General features: G+C 42.0%; 1 protein-coding gene and 1 long non-coding RNA gene across 5 annotated transcripts in view; one reads left to right on the forward strand and one right to left on the reverse strand.

Moving 5' to 3' along the window:
- Positions 1-18,123, reverse strand: part of LYRM4 (LYR motif containing 4) — a 150,543-nt gene that overhangs the window by 91,495 nt on the left and 40,925 nt on the right. For 2 of the 3 annotated variants that reach the window (XM_004479211.5, XM_071210958.1), the window contains exon 2: positions 16,747-16,867. In XM_004479211.5, the coding sequence (XP_004479268.1) occupies positions 16,747-16,867 (121 nt within the window). Of the gene's footprint in view, positions 1-181; positions 279-16,746; positions 16,868-18,123 lie in introns of all 3 variants that reach the window. The other variant, XM_071210959.1, reaches the window with a different exon arrangement.
- LOC105744767 (uncharacterized) overlaps positions 6,727-18,123 on the forward strand; it is a 28,834-nt gene continuing 17,437 nt past the window's right edge. Inside the window, exons 1-3 of one of the 2 annotated variants that reach the window (XR_001117734.4) lie at positions 6,727-6,878; positions 7,173-7,260; positions 9,368-9,448. This is a non-coding gene — a long non-coding RNA (uncharacterized lncRNA). Of the gene's footprint in view, positions 6,879-7,172; positions 7,261-9,367; positions 9,449-18,123 lie in introns of those variants that run through there. The other variant, XR_009182729.2, reaches the window with a different exon arrangement.

Consider the following 18,123-nt stretch of genomic DNA (forward strand, 5'->3'; position numbering starts at 1 on the left):
TCAAAATGGACCAAGGTACAGACCATGCGCATATCAACAATCCTTATGTGCTGGATAAATTTTATAATATCTTTCTGGTAGAAGATCTATTAATCTTTTCCTTTTCTTCCCATATATTGCCCTCAAAAGGAGAAAACGTACAGAAATTCATTAACAATTCAATCTGGACTTGGATTCTTACTTGAAAAAAATGCCTGCTACAGGGAGCGGATGTAGCTCAGTGGCTGAGCACCTGCTTCCCATGTACGACAAGGTCCGGGGTCAATCCCTGGTACATCCTTTAAAAAAAAAAAAAAGATATTCTTATGGCAGGGTTGAAAGTAACAACTCTGTTTCCAGAAGTGCAGGATGGATGAGCTACAATTTATATGAGCAGCAATCTCTCAGTTACACTAAAACTTGCCCCCAAAGCCTGTTAAGTAACTTGCCTCTGCTATTCTTTGAGCATTAATGTGGTTAACTCTACTCGGTTGCTAAGAATGTTGCCTTGCGATATCAGCATGAACTCCAAAGAGCACCACAAGGATGTACTTTATCCTGCTTGACCGGAGCAATGACATTTCCAGCTGTAATTTGAGAAAGTTTCATTGTTTAATTTATAAAAGAATTAAATGGAGTCTGAGTCTTTATAAAACTGCAATAGAATAAAAATAATCACTAGGATGAAAGTTTAATTTAGAGAGAACCAGAGATCAGGGACAGTAATCACAAAAATCAAACCTAATTTGTCTGTAAGACTTGCCTTCTGGGGGCATGCACTTGTGCAGCTGTACCAGGAGGGGTGGGGATGCACGCAGGGTCCCTTCCTAGCTCAGTATTAGCCACTGTTCTCAACCTTGGCCTCACACTGGAATCACCTGGGGAGCTGTAAAGCCCCAAATCCCATCCCTAGAAATTCTAATCCAATTGGTCTGGAATAGCTTGGTAATCAGGATTTTTAAAAGCATTTAAAATACACAGACACCGTTTAGAACCACTAGGATAAGATGAAAAGTTCTTGTCTTGGCCATCTCACTAGAAGCCAGGTACACTTTGGTCCCCATTCCATAATAGAGTTTAAAATTTAAAGTTGAATTGAACTAAATTCTAAGTGTACCGTAACCTATGAGGAAAATTTTTTTTAAATCAAGACAAAATTTCTTTTTCTTAGGGGAAGCACAGCATGGTTGTGTTGGAGACTGGTTATGTTTTTTCTTTCCAAATCTTACAAAGCACTTAGACAATGGAAAACTTTGCTTATGTATGATTTACAGTGTTTGAGGTGAGTAAATGTTATAGCATCAGGGTTTGGCATGGAATGTGCTGGTCTTAATTGAGTTTGCTTCTGCTCTTGAGGCAGGAATGTGCAGAAGCAGGCAAACCCTGGCACTGAGCCTAAAGGGGCTCACGTGGCATCCCCCGAAACTGGAGAAGAATGACGTGGACACTGGAAGGGTCCTGCAGCCTCAGCACCAAAGTGTTTTTTTTTTTGTTCAGGTTTTTTTTGCGAGAACTACTTGCTCCAGCAGGCCTTTCCAAAGTGGCCTTGGACACTCCACTCCAATTCTCCCAAGAAAATACAAATAGACTGTCACCAGCATGTATGTGTGTTAGGGCTGCCAACTGCCCCCAAACCGAGAACTGTTATAATTAGTTATGGTTTTAATTATTGTTGCATAGAATGAATAAAATTTTGTTAGCTTCAGTAAGATTTGCTTTGCTGATGAAGGTTATTCCATAAACATAGTGAATGAAACGAAACCACTATTAAGAAATTCAAGTATGTATAATTCAGTCCTTTGAAATTAAAGCATATCATTCATCCAGCAAGTATTTTCTACATGGACAAATAGCCCTAATAAACCAAGAAGCCAAATGTTCAGCTCTCATTCCTCATCCTCCTTTTCTTTGAATACATATACATAAAGTCTCCATCTGTTGCTAGAAAAGAAATACAGGGAAGAGGACTTGGCCCAGTGGTTAGGGCATCCATCTACCACATGGGAGGTCCGCGGTTCAAACCCCGGGCCTCCTTGACTGTGTGGAGCTGGCCCATGTGCAGTGCTGATGTGCGCAAGGAGTGCCATGCCACGCAGGGGTGTCCCCCGCGTAGGGGAGCCCCACGTGCCAGGAGTGCGCCCCGTAAGGAGAGCTGCCCAGCGGGAAAGAAAGTGCAGCCTGCCCAGGAATGGTGCCGCACACACGGAGAGCTGACACAAGATGATGCAATAAAAAGAAACACAGATTCCCGGTGCCGATGATAAGGATAGAAGTGGTCACAGAAGAACACACAGTGAATGGACACAGAGAACAGACAACTGGGGGCAGGGGAGAGAAATAAATAAAAAATAAATAAATCTTTAAAAAAAAAAAAAAAGAAAAAAAATACCAGACCAGTGTCACCACCTCCCACCCTTTGGAATGCATTCTACTGAGTACTCAGTGATGCTAAGAATACAGAGTCTCTGAGAGGAGTATCATGGAAATACAAGGAAAATGTCATCAGTGGTCTGCTGAGACACACCCAGAAGCACCGGCACTGCTCCGTGTTTATGAGTGTGGCTGAGAAGATAGTGGTGGGATCAGGTCTTCCCACGTGACAGCGTGTTGTCTGGAAGAGCTGCCTGCTGGGCCTATCACGAGCTCCTGGTTCTGCTTACCTTCTTCTGAATTTGAGGACACCTTTATTCAAATGATGGTACCTGGGTCTGCACTTTCAAACACCAACCAGCATGATCTGCTATTATTATTTTCCTATAGCTTTCTTCCCTGTCCCTGCCTGGCAGTCTGCGGTGGGATAGGTAGGGTTTCCCCCGTGCCCTCCCAATTCTCTTTGGTGGGTATGTTTTTCTCAGCATGTGAGAAATACTTCATAGTGAGACTGTCACTTGGAATGTAGTCTTCGCAGTTCTCCCTAAATCACTGAAGAGTGTTTCGGAAAGTCAGGCCTGCGTTACCACGGTACTTATCCCGAGAGACTGCAGACAGGCAAGGCCTCCCAGGTCGGCTTGGCTGGAGTGGAGAGAAGCCTCTGGAGAGGAACCAGCAGCCACCCCTCTTCCTGCACGCTCTAGGGTTGCAAACCAAACTGTAGCACAGCTCCACTTGGATTTATTTTAGCGCTCAAACTGTTAAAAGAATTATGGGAAAAAATAAAGGGGGCTGAGTGTAGCTCAGAGGTTGAGTGCCTGCTTCCCATGTACGAGGCCCCAGGTTCAATCCCTGGTACCTCCTAAAAAAACACAAAGACACTCCCCAGGTCCTGAAACCACATCACTTGCCTTTCCTGTCTCCCGGTGGAGTACGAGGGAAAACCAAGACTTCAGCAGCCTCACCTCATCCTTTCTGGGAAGGAAGATGGCCCCTTCCCTGGCCAGAGAGGGCTTTTCACTCAGGTGCTGGTTAGGGAGAGTACAACTCACTGGTGAGTGCTTGCTGTTTTCAGTGGGCGTCAGTGCACAGTATCTCACTTCAGTCTCACAAAAACACTTAGAAGCAAATGGGCAGGTATTGTATATCTCCTTTACAGATTAGACAACTTTGAATCCGAAAGACTAAGTCCTTAATTATGCAGTAAGTCAGAGGCAGAGCCAAGCCTGCAGCCAGGTCTGAGCTGCAGTTTAGAACTCTTCCTTCCATGCCTTCCTGCCAAGCTGTCGTGCCTTTTTGAGGCATTCACGAGTGCTTACTACAGCTGAGGGGCAGGCAGTATAATGGGGAGGAAGAAAATGACCCTTCTCTCCAGAAGCTCCCATACTAAGGGCAGTGGCTAACGTAACATGCCACTGCCAGGGCTCTGGTAGCCCAGAGGAAGGGGAAGGAAGGGCACGGAAGGCCACCCCAGGGGAGGTGGTGAGATGCACCAAGTCCACCGAGTGTACCCTCTACCATGTGAGGCCAGCCCCTGAGGACCCTGCAGTCCAGCTGAAGAGACACGTCTGGCCGTGAAGCCGCAGGAAGACTGCAAAAGCAGGACACAAAGCCCGACTGATGACGGGATCAAGACATTTTCCTGCTGGCTTCCAAAACGCCTGGGAGGAGAGGAACTGGTCAATGTCTCAGTAGAAATGAAAAGGGCTGGGTTTTAAAAAAAGACTCTAGTTTAAAAAATACTTTAATATTATGAAAAACACAGACAGCTACCAATGTTAAATAATTGCTAAGCATTATTTTAAAAAAACCCAAAACAACCCAAACACTAAGTTGGGTTCTGCCAAGATAGACTCTGGTTCACACTGAGAGACAAATTCACTTTTGCTCTTTCTACTTCCTCCTCCCCCCAGCCCACTCCTCAGAAGCTCTGCTGAGTCCCAGTGAAGAACACCTCATTAGGAAATGAGGTAGCCACCATCTGTCACCTGTAGGAAAGGGCAGCTTCGGTTTCACAGTTCACAGGCCCCTGGAAAGCACCATGAGCTGGGGTGTTAACAAGATTTTAAAAAATGCAGCCAAAGGCTTTTCTCCGATAGGCCCTGCTGCTGTGGCCAGCTGCAGAGAGCCATCGTTACATAACCTGAGTGTTAGGTAAGCCAGTGACTCCCACGCATGCGCGACACAACGCATTCGCCTGGGAGGTCGGTGCAGGCGAGTTTTCTTTTTAAAGTCACTTCAGTAAATAGAGAAGGTCAGGGACATAACTCACTCTCGGTCAAAACTTCACATCCGCAGGCCTGTTTCTGGGATCAAACAGTCATTATCAATCCTTTTCAGAGTCACAGGATGTTAGGCTTGAAAAGGGCCTTTGCGCTGGGTGGAGCACCTGTGCCATTACCACGGGAGGATGTTGGCGCACAGAGGACCGCCTGCCAGCGGTGGGGTGGCTGGGATGGAGGCCCAGGCCTTGGGGCTCCCAGGCCTGCCGTCGGCAAATGAGTATTTGTCATGTGTGACAATCACGTGTGACCATGTCTTTGGCGACAATTCTGGAATGCATCTGCTTATTAGCGAAGTGCAATAAGCCGTGGAAAGAAACCCCAGTTCTACCCTTGACAAAGCTTGTTTAATAACAAGGTTGTCAGAGACAGTAGGTTTATGAAGACAAGTCTTGTGCTATTTGGGATTGTGGAAATCCATCCAACCAATGCCTTACTTTTTTTGCAGATGAGGCCCTGGAGGGTGCAGGCAATGCTATGGCTAATTAGTGACAGACCCTCTGACTTCCAAGTTGGTGCTCTTTTCTCTACACAGAGGAGGTGAGATGGGTAGGGAGAAGGGAGGCACCTCATGGCCTGTGTGGCAGTTTGATATTATTTAAAGGGAAGTGGACTTGGCCCAGTGGTTAGGGTGTCCATCCACCACATGGGAGGTCCACGGTTCAAATCCCGGGCTTCCTTGACCCGTGTGGAGCAGGCCCACGGGCAGTGCTGATGCGCGCAAGGAGTACTGTGCCACTCAGGGGTGTCCCTCGCATAGAGGAGCCCCACACACGAGGAGTGCGCCCCGTAAGGAGAGCCGCCCAGCACGAAAGAAAGTGCAGCCTGCCCAGGAATGGCGCTGCACACATGGAGAGCTGACACAACAAGATGATGCAACAGAAAGAAACGCAGATTTCTGTTCTGCTGGCAACAACAGAAGCGGACAAAGAAGACGCAGCAAACAGACACAGGGAACAGACAACTGGGGTGGGGGAGAAGTGAGAGAAATAAATAAATAAATAAATAAATAAATAAATAAATCTTAAAAAAAAAAAAAAAAAGAATTCCAAAAGTAGATACTGGATTATGTTTGGAAGCTGGTCTGTTCTTCCAGGCATATTAGATTATATTGGATTCAGGAGTTTCACTTTTACTTGATTAAATAATGATTAAGGCTTTGATTGGGCCATATCAGTAGGACATTGAGAAACTGCACTGCAAGGAAGGGAGGCTGGAGTTTTGAGCTGGAGCCCCAGGAAGTAAACATGCAGGAGAAGAACACAGAGGAATAGCGATGGTTCCATAGACATGGCAGAGGCTCCAGGAAGAGAGCTGAGCAGATTGCCTGATAGTTTATAGCTGGCTTTGTGGAGAGACAGAGCAGCTGAGCCCAGAGAGGAACAAGCCCTAGGAGAGAGGAGACTTATCCCAACCTACAGCTGCTATTGGAAGAAGCTGGGACCATGGAGCCTTAAGAGGAAGAGGCCTGAACCTTTGCAGATGGCAGCCATCTTGCTCCAACACATGGCAAAAGACTTTGGTGAGGGAATTTTTAACTTATTATGGCCTGGTAAGCTCCTACCCCAAATAAATACCCTTTGGAAAAACCAACAGATTTCTGGTACTTTGCATCAGCACTCCTTTGGCTGACTAACACAGGCTGTATGAAGGGGAAACATTTGGAGAAAAGGAAAATGTTTATAATTCTGCTTTCATTTTGCACTAGCCTTCTTTGATAAAACAGAGATGATTATGGCACCACATCACAGAGAATTTTTAGGACCTTGTGATTACTTATAACTGATCTCCAGGAAATAGATCCTTAATTACCAGATTGGGGAAGCTATAACATTTTGGCTTTGGTATTTCAAAAATACAGTAAGTACAACTAAGAATGACATTCATTTGCTTTCAGTAGAAAAACTGAATGATGATAATGTTTTTGAGAGATTTAAATATCATGATAAAGGATCAAGTGCTCAAAACCACTAATCTTACCCAGCATGTCTATTTTGTCTCAGGAAAAAAATACCCAGTATTTAGATGCATAATTTGGAGAAACCCTTCTAATGACACCAACATAACTAACTCTCCTTCATCTAAATACAGGTGAAACACATCAAATCTAAAATGAAGACTAAACTGCTTATCTCCAGTGCTCAGGAAATGTGTACAAGCAGTCATTGACACCCAGGCTTGGGGGTCACCATTGTCTTGCCACTGTGGAAGATACTGGGACAGAAACACACACTCACACAAACAAAGGTGAGCCCCTTTGATTGCCCTTCCTAAAAGATGGGACACTGTTCCTTTGTCATCAGTATCTTCTGCATAAGCATGACTGGAATCCACATTGATTACTTTAAAGGACACAAGCCAAGAAGTAAGGCATCAAAAGGTTTCCACTGAAGGGCACTTCAGTGATGGCTTGTCAGAAAAGGCACGATTGGCACTGCAACCTTCAGATCTGTGGGGAAATTCTGAGCAAACACTTCTTAAATAAGGTGGCTGAACTTTAACATTTTCAGAGTGTGGCTTTTGTATTTTTTTCTTTTGAAGGCAGAGGGAGAGTGAGAGAGGTTTTTGAGAGATGACTAAGGAAGCTGAATGGCTCCTAAGGATAGAGCTACTTATGAGTCTGCCAAAGGTAAGTGGTTACCTTCTTCTAAGAGTTTTAAATGGACAATTAGAGGAATGAAACACATGCCTTACCTTCTTCACTCACCTAGTTTACCTTCTGTCAAGATAAAGCCACCCACGGCTATGATTGCAAAGAGCTGTGGGCCCATCATTCTCCTGATCCTGTGACTGCAGGAGAAATGTTCTAATGTACTAAGTCTGAATTTCCTCACCTAAAATGTGAGGATAATAGCACCTTTCTCCCAAGGTTGCTGTTAGGAGACACTAAGACAACACAGGGAGTTTAGTGCAGGGTCTGCCGCAAAGACTCATCCCTGGCAACAATCATCCTCTCCTCATTGTTGCCATCATCATCATCAATGAATCGCCTTTTTTACAGATGTGATAACTAAGGCAAATGACTCATTTGCTATCTGAGTTGAGACTAGAACTTCTGTCTCTTGTTTTTGAGACTGGTGTCCTTTCTGTCTCATCTACTTCAACTTTAAGCGCTTTAGCAACAATAATATTCTTCAAGGCATTCCAAAGTGAACAACCATGGTGAACAAAATGGAGAAGGATGGGTACCATGATAAAAATGCCCAAATGATATGCTCACCAAAGCTACCTATAAACAGTATGGTCACTGCCTTCTTCCTCACTTCTTTTGTACATGGAGATGTATGAAAGAACTCTTGTTGTATATGAAAAATGCAGAGGTGAAATAGGCTTCTTCTAGAAAGGAAGTGGAATCTGGTTTTGTGCCTGTCAACCTTGGGAGGAATTGAACAGATATAATGGGCAATCTCCAAACAATTGAGAAGCATTTCTTTTACAGGAATGCCAGTTATGGGAATACTATTGTCCCAGACTCAGGGATTTACCTGAATTCCTATATAAAACAGGGAGGGAGGAAATTAGTTTAAATTCTGGGAGGATGAGGTCTTTTCTAGAGCTGCAGAGGAACTACATTACTGAACGACTGAAAAAATGAATGTCATACACAGGCTAAGTTGTAAAATTAAACAATCCTGTTTTCTTAAATTTCTACAAGCAGCTGAGGAATTTTTCATATATATTGAAAGACCTCATATAGCCAAAAGATACAGGGTTCACTTTGGGAGCAATTCCGTCACTGTATATTCATGTTGATTTCCTGAGGGTTTTTATTGAAACCCAAGACAGAGTACCTAAATCTCCTTTGCCTCTGACTGCTTTATTATTATTATTTTTAAAAATATGTAGACTGATCCTTTGGTCTAATCTTAGTTGATCTATGTAGGCATAGGGGAGAGTGCTGCTGGAATACATTTCTAAACTCTATTTCTATTCAATTAAGTGAGAGAACAGATGGATGGTGGAACAGAGAGGAGGGGTATGTCTCCAAAGAGTCAAAATGAGAAAGAACTTCTACGAGTTCTAATGGACCTCATAATTCCATCCCATCTCTGTTTCCAAAGAGCTTATAAAGTCAACTCATAATTATATGACAAAGAGTGGGTGCTCAATAAATATCTGTGGAAAGAAAAGCTGGGGGTGGAATTCAAACCATACAGTCTATTTGATTTATCTAAAAGATTGCACTTAATATAGACAAGAAGCCAGCCAGGGAGCAGGGAGAAGATAGAAGGAGAAAAAAAGCACGCTAACATTAAGGTGGGGCTGGGGAAATGCATTTCAATCTTTCTTTTGCCTATGAGTTATCACATTATCGCTTTTCACCTACTATTTTATCTTCTTTGGAAGAATATGGTCTGATCGCAGGTATGCTAAAGTACGAGTAGCATATCTTCTACCAGGAAAGGCAGAGGTGCTAGCTACATTAATAAAATAATTCAATTTTCTGACTTTCCTCATAGCAGAGAGGTTAAACCAAGAGAAGTTTGTGGAATTTATGATGGTATATATACAGAGCTGGCATACAGCTTTGCTTATCCATAGCCTAAACTCTGTGGAGTTAAGTTTTTAGGTGAAAAATGGTCAAGGAAAGCTGGGCATAGAGTACTTTACTCTGAAATGTATCAGTAGTTTCTGCAAATAAAGAAGAGAGCAGATATTTATGTGAAACGTTGAATTATAGTATTTTAGAGCTGCAAGTGGCCTTAGAAATAAGAGCATGTCCTTTTGTTTTACAGATAAGGAAACTGAAGGCTCACATATAAATTCACTTGTTCAAGCTTGAAATGACTTGAGCCTTCAATGCTCCAACCCCAGAGTCAGAAGCATTTAATTTAAATTTAAATTAATTTAAACTTTAATTTTCCCAGTTAAAATAAAAATCAATGACTAGGAATAAATCTTTTCATATATTTTGTGTCCTTAACTTAGGGACTGGTTTCCCATTATTCCATCAGAATGACAGCCAAGTAAATTTTGGAAATTCCCCCTATACTGTGAAGAACGTACTTAAGTTAAAGGTATACATGCAGAGAGATACAGTGTACATTATCACTTTCTTTTTACAAAGGACCTGGAGCAATCCTGCCTTTTAGCAGGCTGTTCTAAAAAGAGGAAAACCGTGGGGTAAAATATCACTTTTAACTCAAAAGTTAACCACCAGCTAGGGCACTGGAACAGATATTGCAAATGAATCATCATAACAGAAGACAGTCACTATTCACTAGTTTCTCATTCCAAACAAAGTGCATTCAAAAAGTTTTTGATGGACATTTCTCTTCAATGATTATTTTAAAGACTAAACTATGAAGGAGCAAATAAAAGACAAAAAATACAGTTTCAGAGACTCTCACCTATTAGCATCCACAAGGCCAATAAAGTGATCAAATTACTTTGCTTTAGTGATTTACAAAAAGAATAATTAAGCATAAGAAACACTGAAAACACTTCATCTCACACACAAATTAACAAAAATGCATGCTACATGGCATATCAATCCTTTTGCTGTAGCTCTAATGGCCGAACCTAACGTGTTCTACTCTTAATTACTTACAACTGCAGGTTCATAAATTTGGGTCTGAGGCATCCACTATATGAATAGCTTAATTTAAAAAAATGGTAGCACATTATAGTGAGTGTTAACTAACAATGCTAATATGTGGGTGTGATTATGGTTGAAAGGGGAAGTTTAGGGTCGAGTATGTCACTAGAAGGAAAGCTAGAGGATGAAATGTGGGACTGCATAGCACAGGTAATGTTGCTGTAGATGAGTGTGGTCAATAGTACAAATACAAGAATGTTCTTCCTGGATTTGGAACAAATGTACATTAATATTACAAGATGCAAATAATAGGGTAGTATATGGGCAAAATCACACCTAAAGCAAGCAGTGCACTGTAGTGAAGAGTAATATATTAATATTTTCCAGAAATTCTAAAATTATAAAAATTATACTATGTGAAAGAAACCAGACATAGACTACTAGATAAACTGTAAATATAAATAAATTTACAGTATTGCAATTAGATTAGGGATTATGTAAGGCTGGGAAAGGATAGATGGATTTAAAAGTGACTGTGAAGGGGAAGATTTTTTTTTCAACTTTTAGAGTAATGAAAATGCTCTAAAATTTATTGTGGTAATGAATGCACAACTTTGTGATTATACCAAAAGCCACTGAATGTATAGTTTAGATGGACTGTATGGTATGTGACTATATTTCAAAAATACTGCTTTAAAAAAAAAAGCGAAAAAAAAAAAGTCCAACAAAATATTCATTTTTTATAACTAAAAAAAAAAAAGCTTGGGTTGTAAATGTTCTGAGGTTGCCACCACCGCCCCTCCCCCCCAAACCCCCCCTCTGATAGGCCTAACTATAATTCAAGTGCATTTTTGGTGGCATTAAAAAACAAAACAAAACAAAACAAAACACATCTTATTTAAGAAGAGCCACTCTGGTAGAAAATCACAATTGCTGAAAAGCTGATGGCATGCTTGTGGGCCCATGTGCCTGAAATAAGAACTAGGCCTAGAGCTGCAGGGTGCCTAAGAGTTACCTCCTGAGAGCCTCTGTGTTGCTCAAATGTGGCCAGTCTTGAAGCCAAACTCAGCATGTAAATGCATTGCCTTCCCCCCAGCGTGGGACATGACTCCTGGGGATGAGCCTCCCTGGCACTGAGGGATTACTACCAAGTACCAGCTGATGATAGGGCTGGAGAACGATCTTGAATAAAAGGGTCAACTCATACCAACAGAATATCTCAGCCTACATGTAATATCTGGAGTTAAAAATGCTTTTTGACCTTGAATAAAAGGGGGAAATGGAAAGGACAAATGAGTTTATATGGCTATGAGTCTTCATAAAAGAGCCAGGAGGTTATCAGAGGGGTCGCCCTTACGCACACCTCAGCAGAGTCCCAGAGACAGCTAAAGTAGATACAACCCTGGGTGTTAGTTCTTCTGAGGGCTACAGAGGCCCACAGGTTCTATGGTCATGGCAGATGGAGTTCAGTGCCATGTCAGTTAGCCCTACTTTGGAGTTTGTGGTCCTGAGTGTGATGGAATTGGACTCAGATGTGATCTTTATTCACAAGCCTCTCCTGTCACTTTTACCGGACCTGTGGTTGGTGCTGGGGTTTAGTGTATACTCAGGGGACCTGAATCTCTGGACTGTCCATGTGATAGCCAGGCCCTGAGCCTCAACAGACTTGTAATTCCTACCCTCTGGTTTATTGGACTTACCCCAGCCAGCTAACAGGGAGATGAAGAAGGCCAACCACCACACCAGGGAGCCAAGAGTGCCTACAACTGCAAACAGGAGAATTGCATCCATCATCCAAGTGGGATCGAAGCACCCTCTCAATACAGAGGTGGAGTGGACATAACTATCACAGGGTCCACAGAATGGAGGAATAGAGTATAGTTTAGAGTGGACTTACTGATACTCTATTCTGGAACTAATGTGATTATTAATGGAAGTAAATGTAGCATGGAGATGGAGAAAGTGGCCAAGGTAGCTGCCGAGAGTGGGAATGGGAAGAAGAGATGTGATGTGGGGGCATTTTCAGGAGGTGTCCTGGGTGGTACTGCAGGGACAGTTTCTGGACATTGTATGTCCTCCAATGGCCCACTGGGTGGACTGGGGAAGAGTGTAAACTGTAATGTGGACCATTGACCATGTGGTGCAGCAGTGCTCAGAGATGTATTCATCAAGTGCAATCACTGTCCCATGATGATGGAGGAGGTTGTGGTTATGGGAGGAGTGAGGTGAGGGGGGTGGGGAGGTATATGGGGACCTCATATTTTTTAATGCAACATTAAAAACAAACTAATTAATTAAAAAAAAAAAGAAAGAAAAGCTGATGGCAGTAAGAGAAGAGCAGAGAATCTCCACCCTAATCAAGATGGCAAGCGGGATGTTTTGGGGTTCCATCCCCACCACATCCCAACCCCAATACTTTGAATAATCAGCAAAAAGCTAATAGTACATCTATTCTTAGAGTTCCAGAAAACTATTAAAGGACTGCAGTAACAGGGCAAGCATTGAATCAAGAAAAAGGTTTCTTAAAAGCAGTAGGATCTTGTGGTACCTTGTCTGGCAGTCCTGCTCCCGCACTCCTAATGCAGATTCTTGATCCTGGTTCTGGAGGGAGCAGAGTAACCCTTGTGCACAAACTGAGAATATGCATGTCTGACCCAGTCTGTCTGGTAGTGGCCTGAGAGACTCACTTGAACTTGCCTTGTGTGTAGAAGGAGTTCACAGAGTTCTCCTACAGAATGCTGTGGGAAAGCAGCCAAGTGGCTGCCTGAATCAATGGCTTGCTGGCTGTAGGACACACAGTGCAGTGCCTGGGACTCTGAGGAAACTGTTTCCTAGGAAAGAGGGGATATTCCTTTCCTCCTAAATGGGGACCACACATGCATTCCCAAGGCCCCTACGCCTTGGCCTGAACTTCTCTAAACTCTGTATGGATAAGCTATGAAGGAGAATGCTTGCACAGTCAATCTGCAAAGTCAGTCTGCAAAGACTGGAAAAGGAGTTTTCTTTCTTTTTTTTCTTTTCTTTCTTTCTTTTTTTTGTGTGAGCTCCTGGCATTCAAGGAAAGCTCTGTAATAACACTATATGGATACAAGCCTAAGGAACAGATGCCTCAGATACTAAGTTCCAGCAATGACACATTAAAATACCAAAATGTCCAAGTTTCAACAAAAGACTACAAAACATACAAAAAAACAGGAAGCAATGACCTAGGCAAAAGAGAAGATTAAAGTATTAGAAACCATTCCTGGGACACATGAGACAAAGGCTTCAATGACAACAAAAAAGGTCCTAAATATGCTCAAAAAGCTAAAGAAAAATATGGACAAAGAACCAAAGGAAAGCAAGAAAAAGATAGATGAACACGAAGAGAATATCAAGAGAGAGACTGAAATTATAAAAAAAGGAACCAAACAGGGCTGAAGACTACAGTAACCGAAATTAAAAATCCTCTGGAGGGGTTCAACAGCAGATTGGAGTTGGTGTGAGAAAAGATTCGTGAACTTGAATATAAGACAACTGAAATCATGCTGTCTGAGAAGCAGAAAGATAAAGAAGGACGAAGAGTGAACAGAGCCTGAGGAACCTGTGGGACACCATCTGGCATACCAATATATGTACTGCGAGAGGCCCAAAAGAAGAGAAAAGAGCAGAGAGAAAATTGAAAGAAATAATGGCTGAAAAAGACCCAAACTTAAGAAAGATATGAATATAAACAACCAAGATGCTCAATGAACTCCAAATAGGATAATCCCAAATAGACTCACACTGTGCCATGTAATAATCACACTGTCGGATACCAAAAATAGAGAATTCTAAAAGCTGCAAAAGAAAAGCAATGTGTTTCATATAAGGGAGCTTCAGTAAATTTAAGTGCCAATTTCTCATCAGAAACCATGGAAGCAAGAAAACAGTGGGAAGGCATATTTAAAGTGATAAAAAGAAAAAATCGTCAGCCAAGGTCAACATATAGAGATGTGCCACACCAGCTTACAGAGAAGTGTACCATATCTCATGTTCTAACTACAGCAAATGTGAGGCTTAGATTCAGGAATAGCCTTGACATGAAGAGGAAGTGAACAGAATCTGAATAGCACAGTTGTTGACAGACAACTGACTGACTAGTTCTCCGATGGAGTGAGAATCTGTTCTAGGTTCAGGGTCTCTCTGAGGAGCATGTTCAGGGATGATATGACAGCCTGCTGGTCTACCAAGGGTAATATGGCCTGCTGGGCCTCCATGGGCAGTGAGCGTTTGCTAGCCAGCAAGAAAGGTACTGGTGTGAGACTTTCCTGGGGAGGGCACTCTGACCCAGACATACTGGTCCAGCTACTCCGAGGGACAGAGGCCCATAAAATTTGAGTCTGCTTTGAGTGTGAATTTACCGGGGATGTCTGATGAGGATGTGGATTTAATGGGGATGTCTATTAGGTCCATGGTCTAGTCTTTTTTTCAAAAGGTAATTTCAGCACTTCAAATCAAGATGTGTCATACAGAGACATATCAGATTATTAACAAGGTCCTCTTTTCTAAGCTGTTTCTACTCTGAACAGCTTTACAGTAAAGATAAAAACCAGCCAGTTTTGAAGATTCTCGCCAAATTCTACCCACAAAGGTGCCAATGAGCTGAATCTTTCTCAGTTGAAGCAAAACAAGAACTCAGGCTGCTTGTTTTTCCAGTTCCAGAGCTAAAGGATCTCATAAAATTCAACCACAGATGACTAGAAAATGCCATCATTTTAGAGTTGTCAAAAAGTAGTTTCATTTTTCTGCCCTTATCAAAGTATGTGCAAATGTGCAGATTGGTTTCTTTTTTCTGACTATCCTATTATCTTTTAATGTCTTTAGTTAAAGATCATTTCCTCAGTTTGTATGAATGTGGTAAAGTTATTCTGTTGCTAGATAACTAGAGAACTCAAGGAGGGTTATCAGAATCTCAAGTGTTATTTTAAAAGGGACTGCTCCATTAATTAGGCAATATAACAGGACTTTGAATCTTGACATAAAAAGAAAAATACAGTTTTTAATATGGCTTCTGATTTTAATTCTATTGAGAGTGAAGCATGAAGAAGGGTTCAGAGAAAAATCATAGTCTGGTATAACGGCAGACAAGCTATCATCTCTTGATGATGGTAAGAAGCTCTTTCTAAAACAGTATAGCAGAACATATGGAAAAGTGTAAACTTTATAAACAAATTATTGCAAATAAAAGAGAAAAAAAACGGCAGCAGAAATGGAGGTTATAGAGTTATTGTTTCTAAGGGTGATATTTCTAGAGGGTGAGAAAACCAACAGATAGGTTAGTTCAGCCTCTGACTTCCTAATTAATTCCACAGACAGACATCTCACATTGCCCAGGAGACCATGTTGCTGCAGATGCTCCATTCCACCTTATGTGAAAGAGAAAAACTGGCACAAACCAAGGTGATCTCTGGCTCTTCTACAAAACAAAAATACACACACATCTTATAGGGTCCTTCCTGGGGTCACTACCTAAGCAACTATGCCTTCCACCATCTACACCTACAGATTTACCTCCCATGTGGCACAAAAATCCAGGTTCATCATTGTAGCAGTTTGATATGGCTATGAATTCCAAAAATAGATACTGGATTATGCTTGTAATCTGGTCTGTTCCTGGGTGTGATTACATTATGATTAGGGATTTGACTGGGCCACATCATTAGTCCCCTGGGTGGGGACTCACAGATAAAAGGCATGGCAAAGGACAGAGCTGAGGGTTTTTGATGTTGGAGTTTGATGCTGAAGCCTTAAGCTGGAGCCCTGGGAAATAAGCTCAGAGAGGAAAGTGAAGCAAGCCCCAGGAAGAGAGGAACCCTGAGCCCAGGAAGAAGCAAGCCCTTGGAATAGAGGAACCCTGAACCCAGAGAGAAGCAAGACCCTGGAAGGGAGGAACCCAGGAAGCCTGAACCCTCACAGACATTGGCAGCCATCTTGCTCCAACACGTGGAAATAGACTTTGGTGAGGGAATTAACTTGTGCTTTATGGCCTGGTATCTGTAAGCTCCCATCCCAAATAAATACCCCTTATAAAACCAACCAATTTCTGGTATTTTGCATCAGCACCCCTTTGGCTGACTAATACAATCACCAATGACAAAGTCTTCAACAAAAGATGAACATTATATTTACCTTGAATTATGATTTAAGAACGCTAGGAAAAGTAGAATATATTTTTACTCCTTGGCATTTGTCCATATATAAATATGCAATATATCTTTATTTACAAAGACTCAGATTATAAAACAAAAATCAAACCAAAACAAAAATAGTTATATTAAAGTTTCCCAGACTTAAAGCATCATCCTTTAGTAAACCATGAGAATTCAGCATCCCAGAAGCATGCATTCCCTGGAAATACTGGAAAGCTGATACTTTCTTTTGTGTTCTCCTTGAATGCAGTATCATAACTAATCATCTTTTCATGTGTAAACGGAATAGTTTCATGATCTCGCTGTGTAAATCATAAAGACCAAAAGCAGTAATGTCCAATCAAGAGATATATGTCAACATTTAAAGCTCTAATGAAAAACTGAGTAAATGAATGAACCATCTTACCTGCCGACGAATTATTCCAAGGTCTCTTTTGGCTTTATTCACTAGGGTTTGAATTTCTACAGGATCTTTTACATTTTTATTTTCTCTGAAGGCATCTCTTATCCTCCTGATAGCATAAGTTCTAAATGAATTCAGAGGAAAAAAAAAAAGAGGTGTCAGGCTGTCTGAGGTTATGCTTTTAAGTTCTTTTAGCATTCCTTTTGAATTATATAATATTCCTCTCTGGATAACTTTGATCTTTACTCTTGGGACAGGTCTATCCATTACTACTTTGGGATGACTCAGCAAACAGATTCAGGAAAATCAGTGCCATACAGATGGCAAACTGCCTCTGAAATGTGCCTTGGATTACTGAGTTATTCACATCTGGCTTTCCACCATTTACAAAGATAATTGAACTTTATTGTATTATAAAGAGACAAATCAAGAATTACAAGGTTAAGTGATGCATCCCATACACATGCACCGAAACAGAGATCTATGCTGGACCAGGGTCAGCTTTCCAACCCCCACCCTATAGCTTTGGCTGCCATTTCCTTTTCTGTAACATAGACTGTAAGATTGTGATCCCTATCGGGGTCCTACCACAGGGGAAGTGGTTTGCCAAAAAGGACCCCCCACCATTTTGAAAGCATATCCACATGACTACACATGTGTGCACACACGCACACACAACACACATACACAGCCCCAGATATGCAGAACAGGATTGCAGTTCATGAGCACAGCTTTGAAATTGCACAGGTCTGTGTTTGAATTCTTGTTCCAGTTTCTACTATTTGTATGCACTTGGGCAAGCTTCTTGATGTAAACCCATGTCTCCTCAGTTGCAAAGAAGGCATGGTACCCCCGACCTTCAGTCTGGTTGTAAGGATGAAGCTGTGTAAGAATGTGTGTCTGGAATTTGGCATAAAGCCTAGTTCATGGAAAGGCTCCATCAGTGAAAGCTATTCTTGCTATTCGTGCTATACCTTCATGCCCGTGGTATTCCCCTCCTCAGGTCATGGCCTCGCCTTCATCCTGCATCCACAGTTCCTACCATGGAGCCCCCCTCCAGCGACTACTCGTATAATTAGATCTGCAAGTGCCTCAATGGTCATTAAGCAGACAAACTCCAACAGCCAGACGGCCACGCCCTCCACCCCTGGGTCCAGTCATCTACTCCAGCCTAGAAGACAAGGACTAAGGAGAAGCAGCCCAGCCAGACCTGACAGACAGGTTTCCTTTGGTCTTTTAGTGATTTCAGGTTGCTCGGTTGTTAACTTTAAACATGAGCTGCAGAACCCACTGGATAAGATTAGTGAGAGTTAGCAACAGAAAAAAATGAGAAATTCAAAGAAAGGAGAGAAGGGGAATAACATTTTCCTTGAGGGTTGG

Source organism: Dasypus novemcinctus, chromosome 22 (genome assembly GCF_030445035.2).
Source record: "Dasypus novemcinctus isolate mDasNov1 chromosome 22, mDasNov1.1.hap2, whole genome shotgun sequence".
NCBI classification, from domain to species: domain Eukaryota; kingdom Metazoa; phylum Chordata; class Mammalia; order Cingulata; family Dasypodidae; genus Dasypus; species Dasypus novemcinctus.